At 46.9% G+C, this 20,295-nt stretch overlaps 1 protein-coding gene across 2 annotated transcripts; it reads right to left on the reverse strand.

The window, feature by feature from the left end:
* Window positions 1-5,393: 5,393 nt before the first annotated feature.
* On the reverse strand, window positions 5,394-19,008 carry LOC112644010 (serpin B8-like). 2 transcript variants are annotated; one of them, XM_025422069.3, is made up of 7 exons: window positions 18,891-19,008; window positions 14,655-14,832; window positions 13,172-13,309; window positions 11,362-11,479; window positions 9,196-9,338; window positions 7,719-7,871; window positions 5,394-5,916 (listed from the first exon to the last, which is right to left on the reverse strand). In XM_025422069.3, exons 2-7 carry the CDS (start codon window positions 14,820-14,822, stop codon window positions 5,512-5,514), a joined length of 1,125 nt encoding a protein of 374 aa, XP_025277854.1. In that variant the 5' UTR covers window positions 14,823-14,832; window positions 18,891-19,008; the 3' UTR covers window positions 5,394-5,511. The 2 variants fall into 2 exon arrangements, with proteins under 2 accessions (XP_025277854.1, XP_025277855.1); XM_025422070.3 differs by lacking the exons at window positions 14,655-14,832; window positions 18,891-19,008 and adding an exon at window positions 12,096-12,181 and having other exon boundaries at window positions 13,172-13,310.
* Between the last annotated feature and the right edge of the window lie 1,287 nt (window positions 19,009-20,295).

Raw genomic sequence — 20,295 nt, forward strand, 5'->3', positions numbered from 1 at the left:
TTTGGTATTCACAGTAATTTTTTAGTGCCAAGTAATAATATAATTTTCAAAAATTAATGGAAACTCTACGCAACACATATAGCACCAACAATAACTTGAAGTGAAAAAAAATAAAAACGGTGACTAAGAACAGGTACAGAACGACAATGACGTCGAGACACATCTTGCTTTTGGAAGTGTAAAGATGTACAAACGTGACTCTTAGTGTGAGGTACAGTGTAGTTTTTATTCATCTAGTTTTTGTTATTTGTTTTTTCTATGTGTATTGAAAGAGGCAAGTTTAAATATTATCTTCACTGTGAATTGTACCCTTCTCTGTATCAAATGAGAGCATTTCTTCCTTTCAACTCATTCCCTTAAAGTCTACTTTTTCTGATGTTAATAGCTTGACTCCTGCTGTCCTTTTGTTTAAGTTTGCCTGATATATCCTTGCTCATTTTATGTCACTTTATTTGAGATATGATCATTAAAAACCACATTTGGTTAAATACTGTTCCTTACTTTCAGTCTGAAAGATTTTTGTCTTCTGATAGGGAAGTTACATTTAGTTTGATTATTAAACCTAATAGTCTTATTTTCTTAGCTGACTGCATTTTTTATCATACTGTATTATATACCATGATTTCTCCATTCTTTTGTTAAATTTCTTTTTACTGTGAAATGTATCATGCGTACAACACGATGGATATACCAGTGGACATATTTAAAGATTAATAGTAAATTTAATAAACATCTAATATCTACTACCAGGCTTAAGAAACTGAGCATCATGAATAACTTCGAAGTTTCCTATTGACTTGACTTATCACATTCTTTCCCTGCCCTGAATTTAATAGTATCCTATATTTTGCATTAAGAACTCCTTTATTTTTTATGGCTTTACTACATGTATGTATCTTTTAACAGGATAATGATCAGTTTGCTTACTGTTTAACTTTGTGCAAAGGCAATTGACACTTGTTATTTTTGCTCTGCATTATGCCTTATGCTGATAGCTGTGATTAATTCATTTTCCCCAATATATGGTATTCCATACAAATTTGTACAGCCTCCGAAAGACACCAGTACATTATGATCTATATGAAAGGTGCTAACAATGTGAATAGTGCCCCAGAGCTAAGCAAGGTGATGACCCTGATTCCACTCTATGAATACAACATAGCTTATACATTTTAATATTTCAACATTTTTCCGAGGTTTTTTTTTTAACATCTTTTCTTACTATGAGGACTAATAATGCTATGAACATTATTTTACATACTTCTTGAACATTTAGTTTCTCTAGTAGCAAACTAGCAGTGGGATGCCTGGCATAGTGTATACAAATACATGCAACAGTGAACTGTTTTTCCCTTGTTAATCTGTCTTTTTGCTAAAGAGTCTCAGTGAAAACCTAAGATGGGTAGAGGTCAAGTTTTCCTGCTCTACAAAAGCACAAGATGGAGTGGACCACCATTGCTAACTTGGAAAATGGAAGAAGGAGGCAGCCAAGAAGTTGAGAAAGATCCTGGCGACCACTAACAAGGAAACAAGAACTTTATTTCTACAACCACGTGGAGCTCAATGCTCAACCACCAGTAACCTGAATGTCCCCGAAATGGATTCTTCCTCAGAGCCACAAAGGAGGCAGGCAGCCCTGCCAGTCCTCTGACGTGGACCTTGCAAGACTGGTGCAGACGAGCCAAGTCTACTGACCTACCAAAAACCCAAGACAACAAATCCACATTGCTCAAGACTCTGAGTCACTGGTCACCCATCAAGGCAGCAAAAGAAAACCAATAGAGTAGGCAACCTTCACTTGTAATAATTTTGTTGGTCCAAATGCTTTTAAATGACCACATCAATGTTACTTTAAATTAGTTTTTTTTTTTTTCTAGTCATGTTTATCTTTGATTGATGGAACAAAGCCATGAACTAACACATATCACTGCCCAATTAAGGCCAAAACAGGTCGGGTAGAAAGCAGACACTTGGTGATCTTCCAACCGTCATATTATAATAACTTCCTGTGGTTCATCTGTATGATTTTGCAAGAAGCCAGGACTCAGTACATCCTCGCTCCTTTGTCCTTGTTGTTCATTCTAGGATAACTAAGTGACAAAAGGGTCAATCCAAACAATGGATGATGAGTTGAGGGATGAAGATCCACCTCAAGTTCTGTGGAGAGAAAGAAGGAATCTAACACACAAAGAAACAACAAAGTCAGAAATGGAGAGTGAGCCCAAGACACTTGAGTCTACCGTCCTAGTTATTCCTCAGGTATTTTTCTAACCTTGATAGGAGAGAATAAATTACTTTCTTCTTAAGTTAGACAGAAATGTGTTTCTGTCATTTGCAAAAGAAAAGCATCAGTGCTGAATACTTTATTAGTTTCTTGTTGATGCTGTGACAAATTATTTAACAATCTTGAAGATCTAAAACATGAATTCATGATGTGAGAGCTCTGCTGGTCAGAAGTCCAAGGCAGGTCTCAGTGGGGCTAGAATCAGGTACCCACGGTACACTCCTCTCTGGAGGCTCTAGGGAATCCCCTTCCCTACCTTCTTCAGCCTATCCATCCGCATTCCTTGGCTCAGGACCCTCTCCTCCATCTTCCAAGGCCAACAACATTGCTCTGCCCTTCCTCCATGGTCACACATCCTTCTGACCCCTCATTTCTATTTTAATTTGCTTTCATTAATGATATTGAGCATCTTTTCCTATGTTTATTGATCTTTTCTGTTTTCTTCTTTGTGAAGTAGCTTCAAGTCTTTCCCCATTTTTCCATTGGCTTGTCATTTTCTTACGGACTTTACCATGAAAATATGAAAATATGTTTTGTATATTTAACATATTTAACCATAACATATTTAACCATTAATATGTTAAATTATAACATATAAATATGTTATTATTTAAAATATATAAACATATATATTTAAACATTATATGTTTATATAACATATAAATATGTTATTATTATTATTTAACATATAAATATGTTAAATTATAACATATTCATGGTTAAATATGTTAAACTCCCATCTCCTGGTTTAAGCCTACATTTTAATAATTTTTATGGTGTATTTTAAATGTATTTTGAAGCACATGTATCTTAATGTAGTTGATTTTGTCAATCGTTTGCCTTGTTTTGCTTTTCAGATATCCTTTAAGATCTCTTTCCCTGAAGTCATAAAATATTCTGCTATATTTTCTTGCAAAGTTTATAAAGTTTGGCTTTTGGATTTTGGTATTTAATCTCTCAATAATTAATTTTGTTTCCTTTTATGTAGGAAGTTGTTCCAGCACATTATATTGGGCTGTTATTTCCCTGTTGACCTCTAATGCCAGTTCTGTCCCATTTCCCATTTTCATATATGAATGAGTATGCTTCTTGGCTATTAATCTGTTGGTCTATCCCTGTGTAAACACTGCACTATATTATTAAAACCTTATAAAACTCTGAAACTTGATCTTTTTCTTTAGAAGTGTGCTGGGTATTTTTGGCCCTTTGCTCATTCGTATAAATTTTTAAGTATACTTGTTAAGGTCCACAGAAAACATTGCTGGAATTTGGATTCGAATTATGTTACATCTATAGGACAAGTAGGGGAAAACTGATGACCTTTCAACTCAAGGTCTCTCCATTCATGATATGAAATGTCTCCTTCTTTTGGCCATCTTTAATTACTTTTAATCGAATTTCTTAATTTTCTTTTTTTAAAAGAAGATTTTATTTATTTATTCATGAGAGACACACAGAGAAAGGCAAAGACATAGGCAGAGGGAGAAGCAGGCTCTCTATGGGGAGCCTGATGTTGGACTCGATCCCAGGACCCTGGGATCACGGCCTGAGCCAAAGGCAGATGCTCAACCACTGAGCCACCCAAGCACCCACCATTTCTTAATTTTCAACATAATAGTTTTGCTTATCTTAAGTTACTATTGCTGAGAACTTTTTTTTTTAGTGTATAATTAACTATATTTTCTAACAATTGCTTTTTAGATGCACCAAAAATGCTATTGAGTTTTGTCTAATAATGATAGTCACCCATTACATGTTGGCTACTACTATGCCAGGCCATTGTTCCAACTTATTTATGTACCCATTAAGTCCTCTCAACAATTCTATGAAGTGGGTCCTGTTACATAATCACTTTTCATATTAGTTTCTTGAGTGTTATGCCTGGGATGTAGAATGGCCCTCTTAGGACCTATGCAGTTTTGAGACCCCATCTGGGCCAGGTTTCAGCTGTATAAACAGCTGTGGTATGAAACATTTCTACTTCCTGAGCTACCCCCAGCCCAGAGATTTGAGACCACTGAACTCTGACCTGGACACAGTGTTTCTGATCCCCTTGGGGACAGAGGGATCTCAACCTGAACCCTAGTCTCCTTCATTTGGAAATCCAAGAGGTCTGAGTAAAGGTTGACAGGTCTCCTTAGCTCATTGTCATTGTACAGACCTCAGAGGGCTAACTGACAGGACTTCCCATGGCCTGGGACCTGCCCACCAGTTCCTCGGTTTGGTTTCATGGGTGCATACATGTGTCGAAATTTATCAAACTGTAACATGTTAAATATGTAAAGCTTATTCTGGATAAATTATACCACAATAAAGGTATAGATTTTTTAAAATTAGAAGTGGATATGAGATTAAAACTAAAAGATGCAAGCTTTCTAGTCCTGTGGCTTCACCTCTAATCAACAGCTGAGCCACCCAGGTGCTTCTACAAATCCTTTTTTAAGTCAAAAAATACCATAGGGAGGCCCATGCATAAGTACAATGTGCTGGAGCCACACGTGAGCATATGTGGTTAACTAGAGGGACACTGCTCCTGGCCGGTGCTTCACGTGAAGGTGTCTGGTGTGTGTGTATGGGGTGCTTCAGAAGGAAAGGGAATGGAGGAGACTATATGGCACTACATGGTTCCAAGCTCTGCCTCCTAGCTCAGGTCTGAAGGTTTATGGCAAGGCCATGTGAAGTTGTCTTCACGGGGGACAGTGTGAACCGTGGGACGTGCAGGTGGTCTGTGTGACACTGACAGGGGAGAGGCCCCTCATCTCAGCCACCCAGGCTGCAGGGTTTGCTCTGTGCTGTTGACCTCTGGCTGTGGACACAGTGGGGCCAGGCTCTGGCCTCCGGCAGTGGAGGTGAGCAGAGCTTAGAGGTCACTGCAGGATGGGAAAGCACTCAGTGGGCTGCTTCCCGAATCCTTGTCATGCTCCTCAGGGCACCCGCAAAAATGAGAACAGGCCGTCCTCTGATAGGTAGGTGAGGGCAGAATCGATGAGAACCAGGAGCTGCCCGAACCTTCTAGTACAGCCACAGCCTTCTCAGCCCCCAACTTCACACATTTGACGCCTCAGTTTTTGCAGGGGCCACGGAATATTTGGTAAGGACACTCACAAACTTCCCAGGGACACACGCTTTATTTTGACATTCAAATGACCACAGCAGTTCGGTCAAAAGGAATGTGCCCGAAGGCCAGGTGGGCAGGAGGGGGGGCCGTGGACAGCCGCCGTGCCTCCTCACGGGGAGCAGAACCTGCCGCAGAACAAAATACTGTTGGTGTGGCGGTGTATGATGAAGAAGAGGAAAGGGTGGTCTGCACAGAACCTTGGCTCGGCTCTGCTGCACCGAGCATTCCTGACCACGGCCGTGGCCGCCGCCGCCTCCGTGCCCTCCTCATTCACCTCCACGAAGCACTTGTGTGCCACCTTGGACACCGGCACATTCTTCTTCGCTGACATTCCAGAAAAGTCCGCCTTGGCCTCCTCAAATGCATCAATCATGCCAACACTTCGAAGAAAAGACTCCAAGTCATAACTCTCCTCCAGCTTCAACCGGGGAAGGAAAACTTGAACTTTGTTCTTAGTCATGTTTTCTGGATCTGTCCAGGCTCTGAACTTCTCATACGTAAGTGCTTTTTCCACCTGACGTAAGAAGGAGCCAAATCTTAAAACGTAGAAACAACAGCCTGGCACCCACCACCCCCCTGACAGACAACGAGATGAGTCCTGGTCCAAGACAATGTACAGAGACTTTCCTCTTGTACACATACCAAGCTTTTCCCTCAAATTCTCATCTTTCTCCCTGCTTTATGGCTATATGAAGAAAATAACCAAAAAACACCTGAGACAGGGGAGTTGTGGGGTTTTTTTTGTTGTTGTTTGTGTGTTTTATTTTTTATCTGTACCAATCTCATTTCAAGTGTCTTTTAGTTTGGCAAGTTCTCATAACCAAGTGATTGTATGTGTGTGATGCACGTCAGCGTGAATTAGAGAGTGTTTGACAAAAGAGACAGAGAATGGCTCAGAACTCTGATGGGCCAGAGTGGGAAGACCAGGGACCATCTGAACAGGAAGGAAGACTCAGCTTCTGGGGAGGTGAGAGCAGAAACAGAGAGTTCAACAACACTGTGGCTTCTGCCATTCTTGTTGGTCTTCGGCCTGCCCTGGCATTCGCTTCAAAGCCTCCAAGACCCGTCACTCACTCTGTTTAGCCACAGTTAAGAAAGAAAGGAAGAAGGGGCTTCCACCCCTCTCGCCTTTCTCTTCACCACCTGGAGTCCAGGCAGATGCTCCTCTATAGTGATGGTTGTTTGGGTGTTAGCTCGAATTCCCAGACCCTCCTAATTTTCTTCTAAAGCAGCTGTGACAGATCTCACCCTCGACTCATGCCAAGAGCTTTCTTGATTCCAAAGAGAAACCAGGGCAATTGCGCAGGCCCCACCCTCGTCATCCTGTGCGTTTGTGTGCTGGTGCCGGCTTGTATCTCTGGCAGGAGTCAACTGTTAGACCCTCAGTAGCCTAAACTCAGCCAGATGGGAGGATTTACACCAAGGGAACCAGATGCAACATTATATATGAAGCCTTTCCCATCCCCAGAGAGCCAAGATAATAAGCACACTACTGGTCAGGACCTACCTACAAATTTATTTCCTCCCACTGTGAACTCGTTCCTTTTCTTTCATGGGAAAAGAGCCCCCTCCTCCTGTCTAAAGAAAATTCTTCAGCTGTACTTGAGCCTCTTGCTACTCAAAGTGTGGTCCCTGACCAGCAGCATCTACATCACCTGGAATCTTGTTAGAAATGCAGAATCTCAGACCATCGCCCCCCCCAGCCCCAAATCAAAAACTGCATTTTAATAAGACACCCAGGAGTTTCCTATGCACATTCATGTTTGAGAAACACTGCCCAGGGATGCCTGGGTGGCTCAGTGGTTGAGCATCTGCCTTTGGCTTGGGGTGTGATCCCGGAGTCCTGGGATGGAGTGTTGCATCAGGTTTCTGGCAGGGGAGCCTGCTTCTCCCTCTGCCTATGTCTCTGCCGCCCTCTCTGTGCTCTCATGAATGAATAAATAAAATCTTTAAAAAAAAAAAAGAAAGAAAGAAAAGAAACAGTGCCCAGATTAATCCCTGTCCATGCCTAGTACTTTACTTCAATAATTATTGGGACCTCAACTAGCCCCTCCCTTCAGAAAGAAGCATAGCATTCTTAGAATTTTTGAAGTCTCTCTTCTCAGCTTCATCAGAATGTGACCTCGCCCAATTCCACTCCTGGATACATACTCAACAGAAATGCAAACAGATGTTCACCAAGACATGAGATGCTGTTCATTCAATACTCCTAAAAACCCTCAACTGGAATTCCTCAAATGCCATCTGATGGACGAACATTAAAAAATGGGCTCAAGCTGTCTCCGCAGATGCTCAGACTCCCTGGCAAGGGCTTACCTCGGCGAGATCGGTGTTGTCATCTGGCAGCAGAATGACCATGCTCAGCTCCTCCCCCGCGTAGGGCAGCTCCAGGATCTGAGTGTGCACGTCATCCACATACCCCATTTTAAATTTAGCCTGCTTAAACATCATCTGCACCGTCTTTCTCTCCTAATGAAAATACGAAACTAAAATCAGATTGCTGGAAAATGAGCACAGCTTACTAAAGATAAGATCTATCTAATCTGCAGAACCCCCAGGTACAGAGAATTACTATTTCTGCACATTATGCTGATAGATGCAAAATCTTCATTCTTACATATTAGTATCGAATACAACATGCTATTGTCCCAGCAGATCAACCATTACCAAGTGAGAGAGAATAAAATTGAATAGAGAGACACAAAACCCTACATTACTTCCAGAAGAAGTTGCGTTTTTCTTTTCTGAAAAGATGCATTAGAGAAACACTCCTAGCAACCTTATAGTTAAACTTTATTTATCCAAGTTAAGGGGAGAATTAACTAAAAATCAGGTTTCGTGGTTGAAGGATGTGGTTAGAAAAGATGTATAGGCCACAGAGACTTATATTTTTATTGCTCAATTATATGATTGGCCTTATGGCTTTGGTTTTCTTGGAGAGGGGACCTTGACGAGATTTGTTGTGTCCACCATTTCTAAAGCTTGCATCAAATGCATTCTAGACTTTTAAATCTGCATGCAATATCCTATCATCAAGTTGATGCAAGTGAAATTTCAAGCTAATTGCTACTGACGCCAATTATTAACATACTTAACAGTGAAGGGACAAAAGTGTTTTTAAAGTTAGGCTTTAAGTCTAGAGATCTGATGTCCAGTATGATGACTACAGTTACTAATACTTGTAGTGAATATGGAAATTTGCTAAGAGAGTAGATTTCAGGTGCTCTCATCACAAAAATAATACGGTAACCATGTAAGGAAAGTGTATGTTAATTGGCTTGACCACAACAGTTATTTCATTATATGTTTTACATCAAATCATCATCTCACTCACCTTATATACAATTTTTATTTTTAAAAAATTCTAAAAATAAAGACAAAGTTAGCCTGAACATCTGTTAACACTTTTTTTTCTTGTGTTCAGAATTGTATGGCTGTGAATTATAAGTGAATATATAGGCATAGTTGTCACTGATATTGCAAGAAGGTATCTACGTCAATATAGTGATATTTCAGGACAAACGTAATGCCAAGGGTTAGAGGACATTTTCTTTCGATCTAAATAATAGGCCCAAAGACAGACGAATCAGTTTACAAAGGATGTGAACACAAAACTGTCAATATAAAAATGATTTTACCTTTTCTCTTCCCCTCTCCAACAAAAAATATACAGGGGGTATGAAATTCATTCAGAAATATAGTATGAAATCAATTATTTTTCCTATTCGCCCACAATCTTTCCCAGCATATCACATTAAGGGAGTAACAGTGCATCCAACAAATACTTCCCTACCTGGTTGATTTTAAAGGGCATTCCCCTTGTGTTCTTTCTGTCAAACTGTTCATGCCATTTCCCTTTGAAATAGATGGCATTCACGAGAACCAGCTTAGTCAGTGCATCAACCGTCCCAGCACCCAGGATCTCTGAAATCTTCCCTGCAAAGAATATGAGAGAAGTTTATCGCTATTTGGGGGGAGAAGGGAGGGGAATAAACATTCTCTTCTGACAATGCTCCTGACATATGAAGCTTGGCTTGGCTGATAGCCAGGCTGGAATCCTGCCCTCCTGGCTGTCTGAGGAAAGGGCGATGGGATGTAGTGCTGCGCCCAAACATGACATGTACTGCTTGTCCCTAAACAGCGATCTCGAAGCAGGCAGGTCAGCTATCATTTTGCCCTCAATTTATTGATCTAGAAATTCAGGTCAAGGCATTTGCCTGACATTTTGCCAAGGTCACATAGGTGGCAAATGGCTGAGCCGAGACAATAGCCCAAGAGTCTTGCTTCTAATTATATGGTTGCCAACCTTGATGCCGCTACTGACATTGTAAGCCAGGTACTTCTTTGTTGTGGGAAGTGTCCTGGGCATTGTAGGATGTTCCACCAGTAGCATTTCCCCAGTTGTGACAACCAAAATGTCTTCAGCCATTGGCAAACGTCACCTGGGGGCTGACTCTGGTTGAGAAAATTGCTCTATGCTAAGCTTCAAATCTCACTTAGGCGAGGAGAAGCTTCTGAAGGATGAAAGAATACAGACCCGTAAATGGATGAAAGCAGCCCTCCTGAAGGCAGTGAATGGGGGGACGGGATTAAGGGGTGCAATAAAGGGGCCCGAATTAAGTTATCCAATGAGACCAGGGACAAGGTGATGCCCAATGTCCCCTATGGCGCTGATATCTTGGGGAAACACAATGGTAGTCAATCTGATGAAGAGGAAGTGAGTAATGTAGGGAGGGAGTGTGATGTATGTAGAAGTTTCTGGCATCCCCAAGTGAAGTGCTAGCAGTGCTGGATCAACGGGAAAGCGAGAGACCACTGCACATATAACATAGGAGGACGTGAGAGGCTGTACCCTTCCCACGATCATTATTTGATTGGCGTTCAGTACAATCGTGGGTTCAGCTGCTGCCTGACATGAAGTGGGTGCACCATAAAGACAGAGTGGATACGGGGCGCCTGGGTGGCTCAGTGGTTGAGCGTCTGCCTTTGGCTCAGGTCAGGATCCCAGGATCCCAGGGTCCTGGGATCGAGTCCCACATTGGGCTCCCCACAGGGAGTCTGCTTCTCCCTCTGCCTGTGTCTCTGCCTCTCTCTCTCTCTCTGTCTCTCATGAATAAATACATAAAATCTTTAAAAGAAAAAAAAAAAGAACGGATGTACTAATGCAGGCTAGGTGAGCACATGAAGAAATAAGTGATTTAACACCCCCCTCCCCATACATACACTTCTAGAAGTTTCTAGCTTGTGTCAGGTACTCCGAGTGCTTTAAAGCATGCCCTTCCCCTGTGAACTCTAGCCAAGCACTGGCAGAAGGATTCCTGCTAAGACAGAGGGTGGTCTGGGCAGGGGAGGCTGCAGGTTCCTCATGAGCTGCCCTTCCAGAATCTGGACCAAAAGCAGAGAAGCTCTTGCCCTGAAAGCAAATTCCACCACAGTCACGTGACAACGGGAGGACAGCCCCATAGACAAGACTAGCCTGTCCTCGTCACCACAGGGGGGTGACGTGAAATGTGGCCCCATCTCAGCCTCAACCTAACCCGAACATCATCCTGCCCTCAGGGCACGACGAGGGCTTTCCCCTCCTCACCAAGAAGGCTGACAGGGACCATCAGCAAAGGAACCATCAGTCAGGGAGAAAAAGTGAATCCATATGGTGCTGATGAGTCTATTTCCCTAGCTACAACGACGAAAGGTTGAGTATAGACGGTGCCCCCAGCAGATCCCTGTTTCTTTCTCAAAAGCTTGCTAGAACGGGGTTGGTGTCAGTCCCAACCTCTGAGCCAGCCCAGTTCATCCACCCCAAACAGGAAGCACTTCTCAGGCAGTTTCCAGCACAATCCAGAAGGGGAGAGGGTCTGAGATTCTCACTCGGTTGATGTAGCTTTTGGAAATGACCACTCCGTGACCTCATAAACCTGAGAAAAATACCCAAGCCGCATGGCTGGTGGGCCTCTCTCACCTTCCGTCTTCTCTGTCACCCAGTGGTTTATGTGCTCCCGGCATTCTTCGGTGTCTTTGGCGAACGACAGCTCCTCCAGCTCCGCCTGGTAGAACTTCTGGCAGGATTCCCTGTAGGCCTACGAACACGAGTACAGGTCTGTCCTGCTCAGCCCAGGTCCCACGTCAACAAACTTGTCACCATGCTCCCCCTCAAGCACGACCTCTGAGTGGGGCATCCTGCGCTGTTAGCGATTGGCAAAAATGTGCAGACCGCGGAGGCCGTGGCTGACCCCCTGCCTGGGGCCCGACACCAGGGAGGACACATGACATTGGCCCCCAGCTGGTTCACAGGCCACTGGGAGAAACGACAGAGGTCCACACATAGTTCCAAAGGCTTCGAGAACGCAGATGGTGGTGGGCATGCATGGAACAGCCCATGAATGGTCCTGTCCAATGCTTCTGCTCCATGCTGACTTCCTGTTTGATGTTCTGTCTGCCAGGCACTCTAACTTCCTTTTACCTGTTTCTGTATCACCAACACCAACCACAGTGTCTGAATTTGTGAACGATGGAGAATACTCCATAGTGGAAACAGATCCTCCAGGAGTGGACTGGATAGGCCTAGATCACACCCGGGGGCGCCAGGGCTGAGGGGTGGATTAGGGGAAACAGTGGCAGGGGATGAGCTCTGAAATGCAAGTTCAAGTCAGGAAGGGCCTACACCCAATGCGCGAAAACCCAAAGATAACTCACCTCACAAAAACTTGGTTTCAGATATAATGTGCCTGGCAATTGGCTCCCATCCTCCGCCCATCTCCTGTCCTCAAATATTTTAGCTTCTACAGAAGAAAGAAAATGTGGAGAGAAAGAGAAGCCAAGCAACTGACAAAAAGGGGAGGTGAGTCCCTGTGTCCCCAAGATCCCCCAATTACAATACTCAAAGAGGAGGATGACGTTCAAAAATGAACATCAATTAACCAGAAGATTCCTGGGATCATTAGTGCTTGTCCTAGAAGACCCAGAACATTCTCCAATGCTACTTAAGCCCTAAACAGGCGACCTCTACAGCAGCCAGGACAGGGATGTATTTGAATCGGACAGAGGCATCCTTAGAACTGCCGGCCAGGAAGATGGCAGGGTTTGCCCCGATGACTCCATTGATCTGAAGTCGCCGCGCTCTGCAGAGTATGCAACATAATTTTTTGGCCCTCACTTATTGCGTGATGGCAGGCTTTTACTGCACTGGGGAGCTTGGGAATGATAGGCTTCAGTAAATAGGAAGTGCACAGACTTAAAGCCTCACTTTTATGAACCAATTTTAATTAAAAAGACTCTTATGTCACTAGTATGGAAGAACCTTGCTGGACTGGAGAGATCCATCAGGAAAGAATTTAATGGTGTAGAAGATACAGTGAGAGTGGACTGGACCCAGGCAGTGGTGGCGGTGATTCGAAGAGGGGACACATTTAAGAGGCCTTGAGAGACTGGCCCTGCAGGAACCACCCAACAACCAGAGGTGAGACTGGGGACAGCTGTATACACACAGGAGACGATGTGGTCACTGCGGCATAGGGGGTCAAGGGGCAGGGAGGCAGGTCCGGGTGCAGGAGGATGCACATATTGAGGTTGACATTTGGGAAGAATCTCTCAAAAACAACTTTTAAAAAGACTAGAGGCAATCATAAAATTCAAAATTACAGAAGATTACAATTCTGGGCACATTTAAGGCACCAGAATTATACTTTATCTCTGTTCTTCTGCAGTGTCTATCTTTTTTTGCCTTTTTTTTTTTTTTTTTTTTTTGACCTCAATATGTGAGTACAACTTACTGGAAGAAAATCACATGTTTCCTCTCCGAAGAGTCTGTTGGCGGTTCTGAGCAAGTACTGAGTGCCGGATTTGTTAACCTCCGCGAGGAGCGACCGGAAACCTTGGTGAATGTCTCCGTCTCTGCTCAAACAAAGCGCCTGGTAACAGACAAGGACGGGGCCTTGTAACATTGCCATTGCCATCTTGCTCCCACAAAGAACCAACCCCTGCGCTGAAGATCACAACGGCTCCCCCATCTTGAAGGGGGTTTGGTTTAACTCTCCCACAGCACTTCTCCACTTGGGCGCTGTTGCATTTGGGGTCAGATACTTCATTGCGGGGGCTATTCTCCGTGTTTTAAGAGATTGTGAGCATTTCTAGCCTCTAACCACTAGATGTCAGGAGGACCTCTCAGCTAGGACAACCAAGCTGTCCCGTCAGTGGCAGATGTCCCCTGGAAGACAAAATCGTGCCAGGGCGCAAACCACCCGCCCTGGCAGATTGACCCACTTAGAAAGGCGGGTGTGATGACTCAGGAGTGAGACACAACAGAACAAATAGGTAGCTGGAATGAATCTGGCATGACCCAGGGAAGACAAGAATGAGCAGAAATCAACAGAGACTACGTCAGCAGCAATTTCAGATGTTCTGCAGACCACCCTGTGACTTCCATGTCAAGTCAGAGTGGAAGTTAAGGTTGTTCCTCTGTCTCCCAATGGCCCTCGTCCAAGGCCTCCCTCCTCCAGGCAGCTGGAAGAAACCACCGCCCGCCCCCCCCCCAACAGCTGCCATCCCCAAGGGCACTTCCAGAAGGTGCCCACATACCCCTGCTATCAATGGGGAAGTCCTGGGCACTGGCCATGTTCTGGGACTGTCCGAGAAACTTAAGCTAACAAAAAGGTTAGAGATTACTTCCCTAAAGTGTTTGCCACTACTGCCTTTGTAGCTCAGGTCCTGGGGACCCGTTTCAGCTCAATCAGATTACACGTTCCTTCTCAATGATTTCAGAGACATAAGTCCACACTGTGGTGCTTTCTTCTTGTGCTTATGCCTAATCATACCCTAGAAAGAACCCATGTAACAGAAAGTTCGTTCAAACAGCTACATCTCAATTGGGTATTTGACGTTAGCAAAAATCTAAAATGTAACAAAGGTGAAATTTTCAGACTTCCCGTGGGACAGAATTATAGCTCACCTGACTTACCAAAGTCACCACTTTGCTATCACATATTGATGCTCGGATCTAGTAGCAAAAGTGACATAATGACTCGTTTGGTCAAGGTCCTGTAGGTGGGCTGTCAAGGTAGGCTGCAGGTTCTGAAACAATTCCCATTTCTGCTTCCAGCTGCTCTTTTTCCCTCACCAGGGTGCCTCCTGCCACCCACCAGCCACCTGCCAGCCGCCCTGGCTTCCATCAGCTGCTGTCACGTATGAAATGACCAGCTCTGCGAAAGAACCGAAAAAAGCGACCCATTGTTCTTCCTCTGCGACAGGCACACATACCTGGGACATCTGGGCAGCGGTGTTTCCTTTGGCCCCCATGAAGACCATGGCCAGGGCAGAGGAGATGCTCAGAGGGGAGCAGAACACATTTCGCGAGCTGTCCTCTCTACCCAACATTTTTAATAAGTTGATGGCAAAACTGCCATTTGCTTCATAGAGATCATCCATCAGGGAAGGTCTGTATCAGAAGGACAACACGGAAGCACATCAGCCAAGCCCACCGTTGTGTCATCTGGCCAACAGCACCCCTGTCAGTGGTCAGTGGCATGGCCAGAAGAATAACCACACCCCCACAGCCAGCCACGTTCAACCTCCCAAACCTTTGTTATCTGGCACAGCATTAGAGGCCTTGCAGATATGATTCACTGAATCAAGGACTTGAGACAGGGAGATTTCCTCCAGTATCCAGGTGGGCTCAGCGTAATTCCTGGGTCCTCCTAAGAGGAAGGCAGGAGGCTCAGAGCCAGAGAAGGAGATGCAACAAGAGAAGCAAAGGTCAGAATGACACGAGGCCATGGATCAAGGAATGCAGGCAGGACACAGACTCTGCCCCTGCAACTGTATCTCCTTAGGCCTTGGGTGAGGCGGGGGTCTCCTGGATGTCTCAGGGGCAGGAGAGCAAAGGGGAGCTCAGTGGGTGCAAGAGGACAGGGAGACAACTGTTTCAACCAGGGTTGACTGGTTCCTTGAAAGCTTCTTCTTAAGGCTTTTTTTTTAAAGAGGAGATAGAAGATGTCTCTGATTTAGGAAGAAAAAAAAAAGGGTGATGTCAAACCAACCAACCAAAGAAAAAAAAAAAGTATAAGGTTGGAGTCTAAATATAGATTCTACAACAGACCCAACCAGTGCAAATTCAGGTTTAAAAGAAATGATGTAACATATCAACCAAGGGGTGCTTGAGTGGGTCGGGAGGTTAAACAGCCAACTCTTGGTTTCAGCTCAGGTCATAATCTCAGGGTCCTGAGATCAAGCCCCGCCCCCCGCCCTGTGTCAGGCTCCATTCAGCAGGGACTTGGCTTGAAGATCCTCTCCCTTTCACTATGCCCCTCCTCCTGCTCACACTCTCTCTCCAAAATGAATAAATGGATAAATCCATCCATCTATCAATCAATCAATACAACATCAACCAAGAGAATAGTGGCAAAGCTTGCACAGTGGTATGCTATACTTCACAGGTCACTTCTTAGAGGACAACAGTGGAAGTTCCTCACTGTCCTCCTCTCTGGAAGCCTCTCCAGAACCTTCAGCTGCTCGGCTTGAACCCGAGGGCTGCAGGTGTGGGAACGCTGATGTGTCTGCAGTGGCCAAGTCCCATGAGGGAGCAGTGTCCAGCCTGCCTGCAGGCCACCTCTGGCCGCATATTTCCTCGCCTGGCATTGGAGGACTTTCAGAAAAGGAACAGCTAGGAGCCCGAGGGAGACGCAAACTGCACAGCACGGGGCCCAGCACAGGTGGCACCAAAGGGATCCGAGGGAGGAGAGAATTAGGTAAAGCAGAGGTGATAGACACAACTCTGGAGTTGATCCTACCTGAGCCTAAACTTAGGCGGCTGCGTGTGAGTGCTGTGTGTGTGTGTGTGTGTGTGTGTGTGTGGTCCTGCCTGAACAGGCAAAGGAGTGTACTGGAAATTCACACCAATGCCAACTGTACATTTTAACTGCTCCTAATGGCAAATGCCTTCTTCTGGTTCCTTCCATCTTCCTTCTTCCTCTTCCTTCATTGCATTTCCACGTGGGCAGGTGCTGGTCAGTAGCAGGGTATTTCCCATCAGCGTCTGCCCCATCCATCAGCGATGACACACTGGCACACACTTATCCCGAGGGTGCCTCGAGGGTGTGTCCAGGTCACACCCATAAAGAGGCAGGAGCTGGAACAGGATAACCCTATGACTCTCTTTCCTCGTGATGCCCCATTACTTTGTGATGACCCAATCTCATGTGCACATTAAGCTTTCGAGAGGGCTGGGCTTGAAACAAAGAGGAATTTGCCCGATATAAATCTAAAAAGGGATGAATTTCAACATGATATGAAACAACACCTCTGGGTACCCGTGTCACCATCCCACTGCATCATAAGAACACAATATTGTGGAAAGGTCTGATTTCCAGCCTATAGGGAGCCACAAAAACATAGATGGGTGGTTTCAAGCCATCCCTGTGCTCTGTAACTGGATCATTTATAAAGTCCTAAGGAAGCCCACAGAGAAGTGAAATAAATTCTCTTTAAAAAAGCTCAGGAGAAGGCGAGGGGTGAGCTGGCTTTCAGGGGCTGGGCAAGAGCTTCTGGGAGGTGAGGAAGGGGGAGGTGACGTTAAGGCCGCGGCGATGGGATTGGCGGGAGAAAGAAGGTGGCAGGAGGTGCAGGGCAGGCGATGTGGGGTGGGGGCGCTGGCTCTCTGTGGTCGCGTGACACAGGGTGGCTGGAGACAAGAAGCCTGACCTTGAGCTATGGTCCGGAAAGCCAGGTATGGTTTTTAAACAAATGTTTTTCTATGAGTACACTGGATTTTAGAAACTCGGTGGCTCACCACTGAGCCTGGAAAAAGGCTGGGGAAGCTGCTGGCTGCCTACTGCCATGGAGCAGCGGCTGCGGGACAGGGAGGAAGCACGAGCAGGACAGGGTGGAGGGTGGCACTGCCCGGGCCGGGTGACCCATCACATGAGGGGCACGTGAGGGACACGGAACAGGAGTCAAGGATGACACTGAGGCTGGCCAAAAACAAGACAACAGGCCCCAGGTGGAGTTGCTTATGCTCAGCCAAAGATCCGGAGTCTTGACTTCATTAGTTTCGGCTCTCCCCGAAATGGGATCTTAAACCTGTGAATCAGGAGCCGCTTAGTGAGGTCCCCTGCTGACAGTCCCCTGCCATCCCCTAATGGGAGATAACTGCAATAACCAACCCTCTGTTTTGCCAGGATAACTTCCTTAGTCCCTCTCCCCTTCTGCTTAGAAGTCTTCGATTCTGGACAGCTCCTCGGATCCTCCCACTGCCAGGCCAGACGGGATGCTGCCCCATTCGAACTAATCTGCGCTCAAGTGAACTCAAGTCTTCAATATGCCTCAGTTTATCTTTTAGCAGACTCCTAGCTAATCGACACTTTGGGCCGGCCATGAACCATTGGAGGTTTATCTGAGGAGCCACATGGAATGAGGAAGGTGATACATTCCATCTGAGATGTGTAGACCATGCAGAGCCCCTGGGTACCTAGGAACCTGTGAGGGAGACAGGGAGGGGTGCTGCTGAATCCAGGCCGGTTCCTGAGGCCCGGAGAAGTCCCAGAGCAAGAGATCCGGGCCATTAGCACCAGGTTGCCAGAGATCCTAGGCAAATGGGATGAACCTACAAGGTACAAAGAGGCCTACAGGGGAAACCCACCTAGGTTGCTGTTGTTGTTGTTTTAAGATTATTTATTTATTCATGAGACACAGAAAGAGAGAGAGAGAGAGAGAGAGAGGCAGAGACACAGACAGAGGGAGAGGCAGGCTCCCTGCGGGACGGGGTCCCAGGCCCTGGGGACCACGACCTGACCCAAAGGCAGATGCTCAACTGCTGAGCCCCCAGGTGCCCGACTCGCCTAGTTTTTAAGAATTTCCAGTATTTGCAGGTAGGAAGAGGAAGAAGATAAGGGCCAAGGATGAGGGGTGCCCCTGGGGACGGGGAGGGCGTGTGCCAGGGGCCAGGGCAGCGGGAGGGCGCGGGTGGGGGGGCGGGAAGGCAGCACAGGCGGCGGCGGCGGCTGCGCCCCAAGGCCTCACCCCGAGCGGGAGCGGGAGCGGGAGCGGGAGCCGGGAGTCCCTTCAACGGATTCTGGGGCCGCAGACCAGGCGCAAGCAGGCAAGGGAGCGGGTCCTCGAGGAGAGGCGGCCACTGGAGGCCAGGTGAGGGCAAGACTCCGGAAGAGACAACCGGGCCAAGGAAGGAAGGAGGGAAGCGCGGCGGGAGGGAGGGAGGGAGGGAGGGAGGGAGGGAGCGGCCTCCTCGGGGCGCGGCGCGGCGCGGACGGGCACCTGCCGGGCGGGCTCCGGGGGGGGCGGGGGGGCTCCCCGGTCGGGGGCGCCTCTGCCTTCCCGCGGGCTCCGCGCAGCGCAGGGGGCGCCTCCGGCCCGGGCGTGTCCGCACCCCCGCCCCCCCCCCCCCCCCGGCTCGGTGCCTCCCCGGCCCCGCGGGCACGGCCCCCCCGCCCCCCGCCCCCCCCCCGCCCGGGGACCCCGGGGACGCGCGCCTCCGCCCGGTACCTGCGGCTCCGGCTCCCGCGGCGGCTGCTCCCCGAGCTCGCTGCGCGCTGGCGGCCGCCCCGACCTGGGCCGGGCTTCCGGGGCGGACTCAGCCGTCGGGGTGCGGCCGCCCGCGGCCGGGTGGGGGGGGGCAGCGCCTCCCCGCGGTCGCCTGGGTCCCGGGCCGCGCGCTCCGTGTTCGGGGCAGGAGCCCAGAGCGGGTGCACGGGCGGCCCCGGGGCTCCGCGGTGTAGCGCCGCCTGCGCCCCGCGCCTGGTCCTGGGGACCCGGGGTCGAGTCCCGCGTCGGGCTCCCTGCGGGGAGCCTGCTTCTCCCTCCGCCTGGGTCTCTGCCTCTCTCTCTCTCTCTCTGTGTCTCTCATGAATAAATAAATAAAACCTTAAAAAAAAAAAAAAGCGACCCTCCACTCTGGAAATTTACCAAAAGCAAGGCCAGAGGGTAAAGGTTCTTAGGGCCCGTGGCTTCCAAACTGCTTTGGTAGGACTTCAGTGCAGCGTCCCGAGCATGCATCTCTGGCATCCGTATTCAGACTTAGATGTGCAAATAGGCTAAGTACTACTATAAACGCTACGAACACTTCACATAAGAAAAACATTTATTAGAAATACACATTTTTAAGTACTCAAAAAGTTATTTCAAGATCTAATGAAATCCACGAGATCCAATATGTGTCTTAACCTTAATTTAACGCTTTGAAATACAGTAACTTAAAGACCAGTTTTGTTTGTTTTCTTTTTTTAAGATTTTATTTATTTATTCATTCATGAGAGAGAGAGAGAGGCAGAGACACAGGCAGAGGGAGAAGCAGGCCCCATGCGGGGAGCCCGACGTGGGACCCGATCCGGGGACCCCAGGATCACACACACACACACACACACACACACACACTGAGCCAAAGGCAGACGCTCAACCACTGAGCCACCCAGGCCTTGTCCCAAGACCAGGTTTTTTGTTTGTTTGTTTTTGTTTTTTTTATAATAAATTTATTTTTTATTGGTGTTCAATTTACCAACATACAGAATAACACCCAGTGCTCATCCTGTCAAGTGCCCCCCTCAGTGCCCGTCACCCATTAAACCCCCCCCCCCGCCGCCCTCCTCCCCTTCCACCACCCCTAGTTCGTTTCCCAGAGTTAAGAGTCTTTATGTTCTGTCTCCCTTTCTGATATTTCCCACACATTTCTTCTCCCTTCCCTTCTATTCCCTTTCACTATTATTTATATTCCCCAAATGAATGAGAACATATACTGTTTGTCCTTCTCCGATTGACCTACTTCATTCAGCATAATACCCTCCAGTTCCATCCACGTTGAAGCAAATGGTGGGTATTTGTCGTTTCTAATGGCTGAGGAATATTCCATTGTGTACATAGACCACATCTTCTTTACCATTCATCTTTCGATGGA

The sequence above is a fragment of the Canis lupus genome, chromosome 1, assembly GCF_003254725.2.
Source record: "Canis lupus dingo isolate Sandy chromosome 1, ASM325472v2, whole genome shotgun sequence".
In the NCBI taxonomy this organism is placed as follows: Eukaryota; Metazoa; Chordata; class Mammalia; order Carnivora; family Canidae; genus Canis; species Canis lupus.

Coding starts and splice junctions, on each gene's coding strand:
- LOC112644010 (XM_025422069.3), bottom strand. CDS start 14,822: ATGGATGATCTCTATGAAGCAAATGGCAGTTTTGCCATCAACTTATTA. Junction 11,480..13,171: donor AAACATGTGATTTTCTTCCA/GTAAGTTGTACT, acceptor TCGTGTTCGTAG/GCCTACAGGGAATCCTGCCA. Junction 7,872..9,195: donor TGCCCTTTAAAATCAACCAG/GTAGGGAAGTAT, acceptor TATTTTCATTAG/GAGAGAAAGACGGTGCAGAT.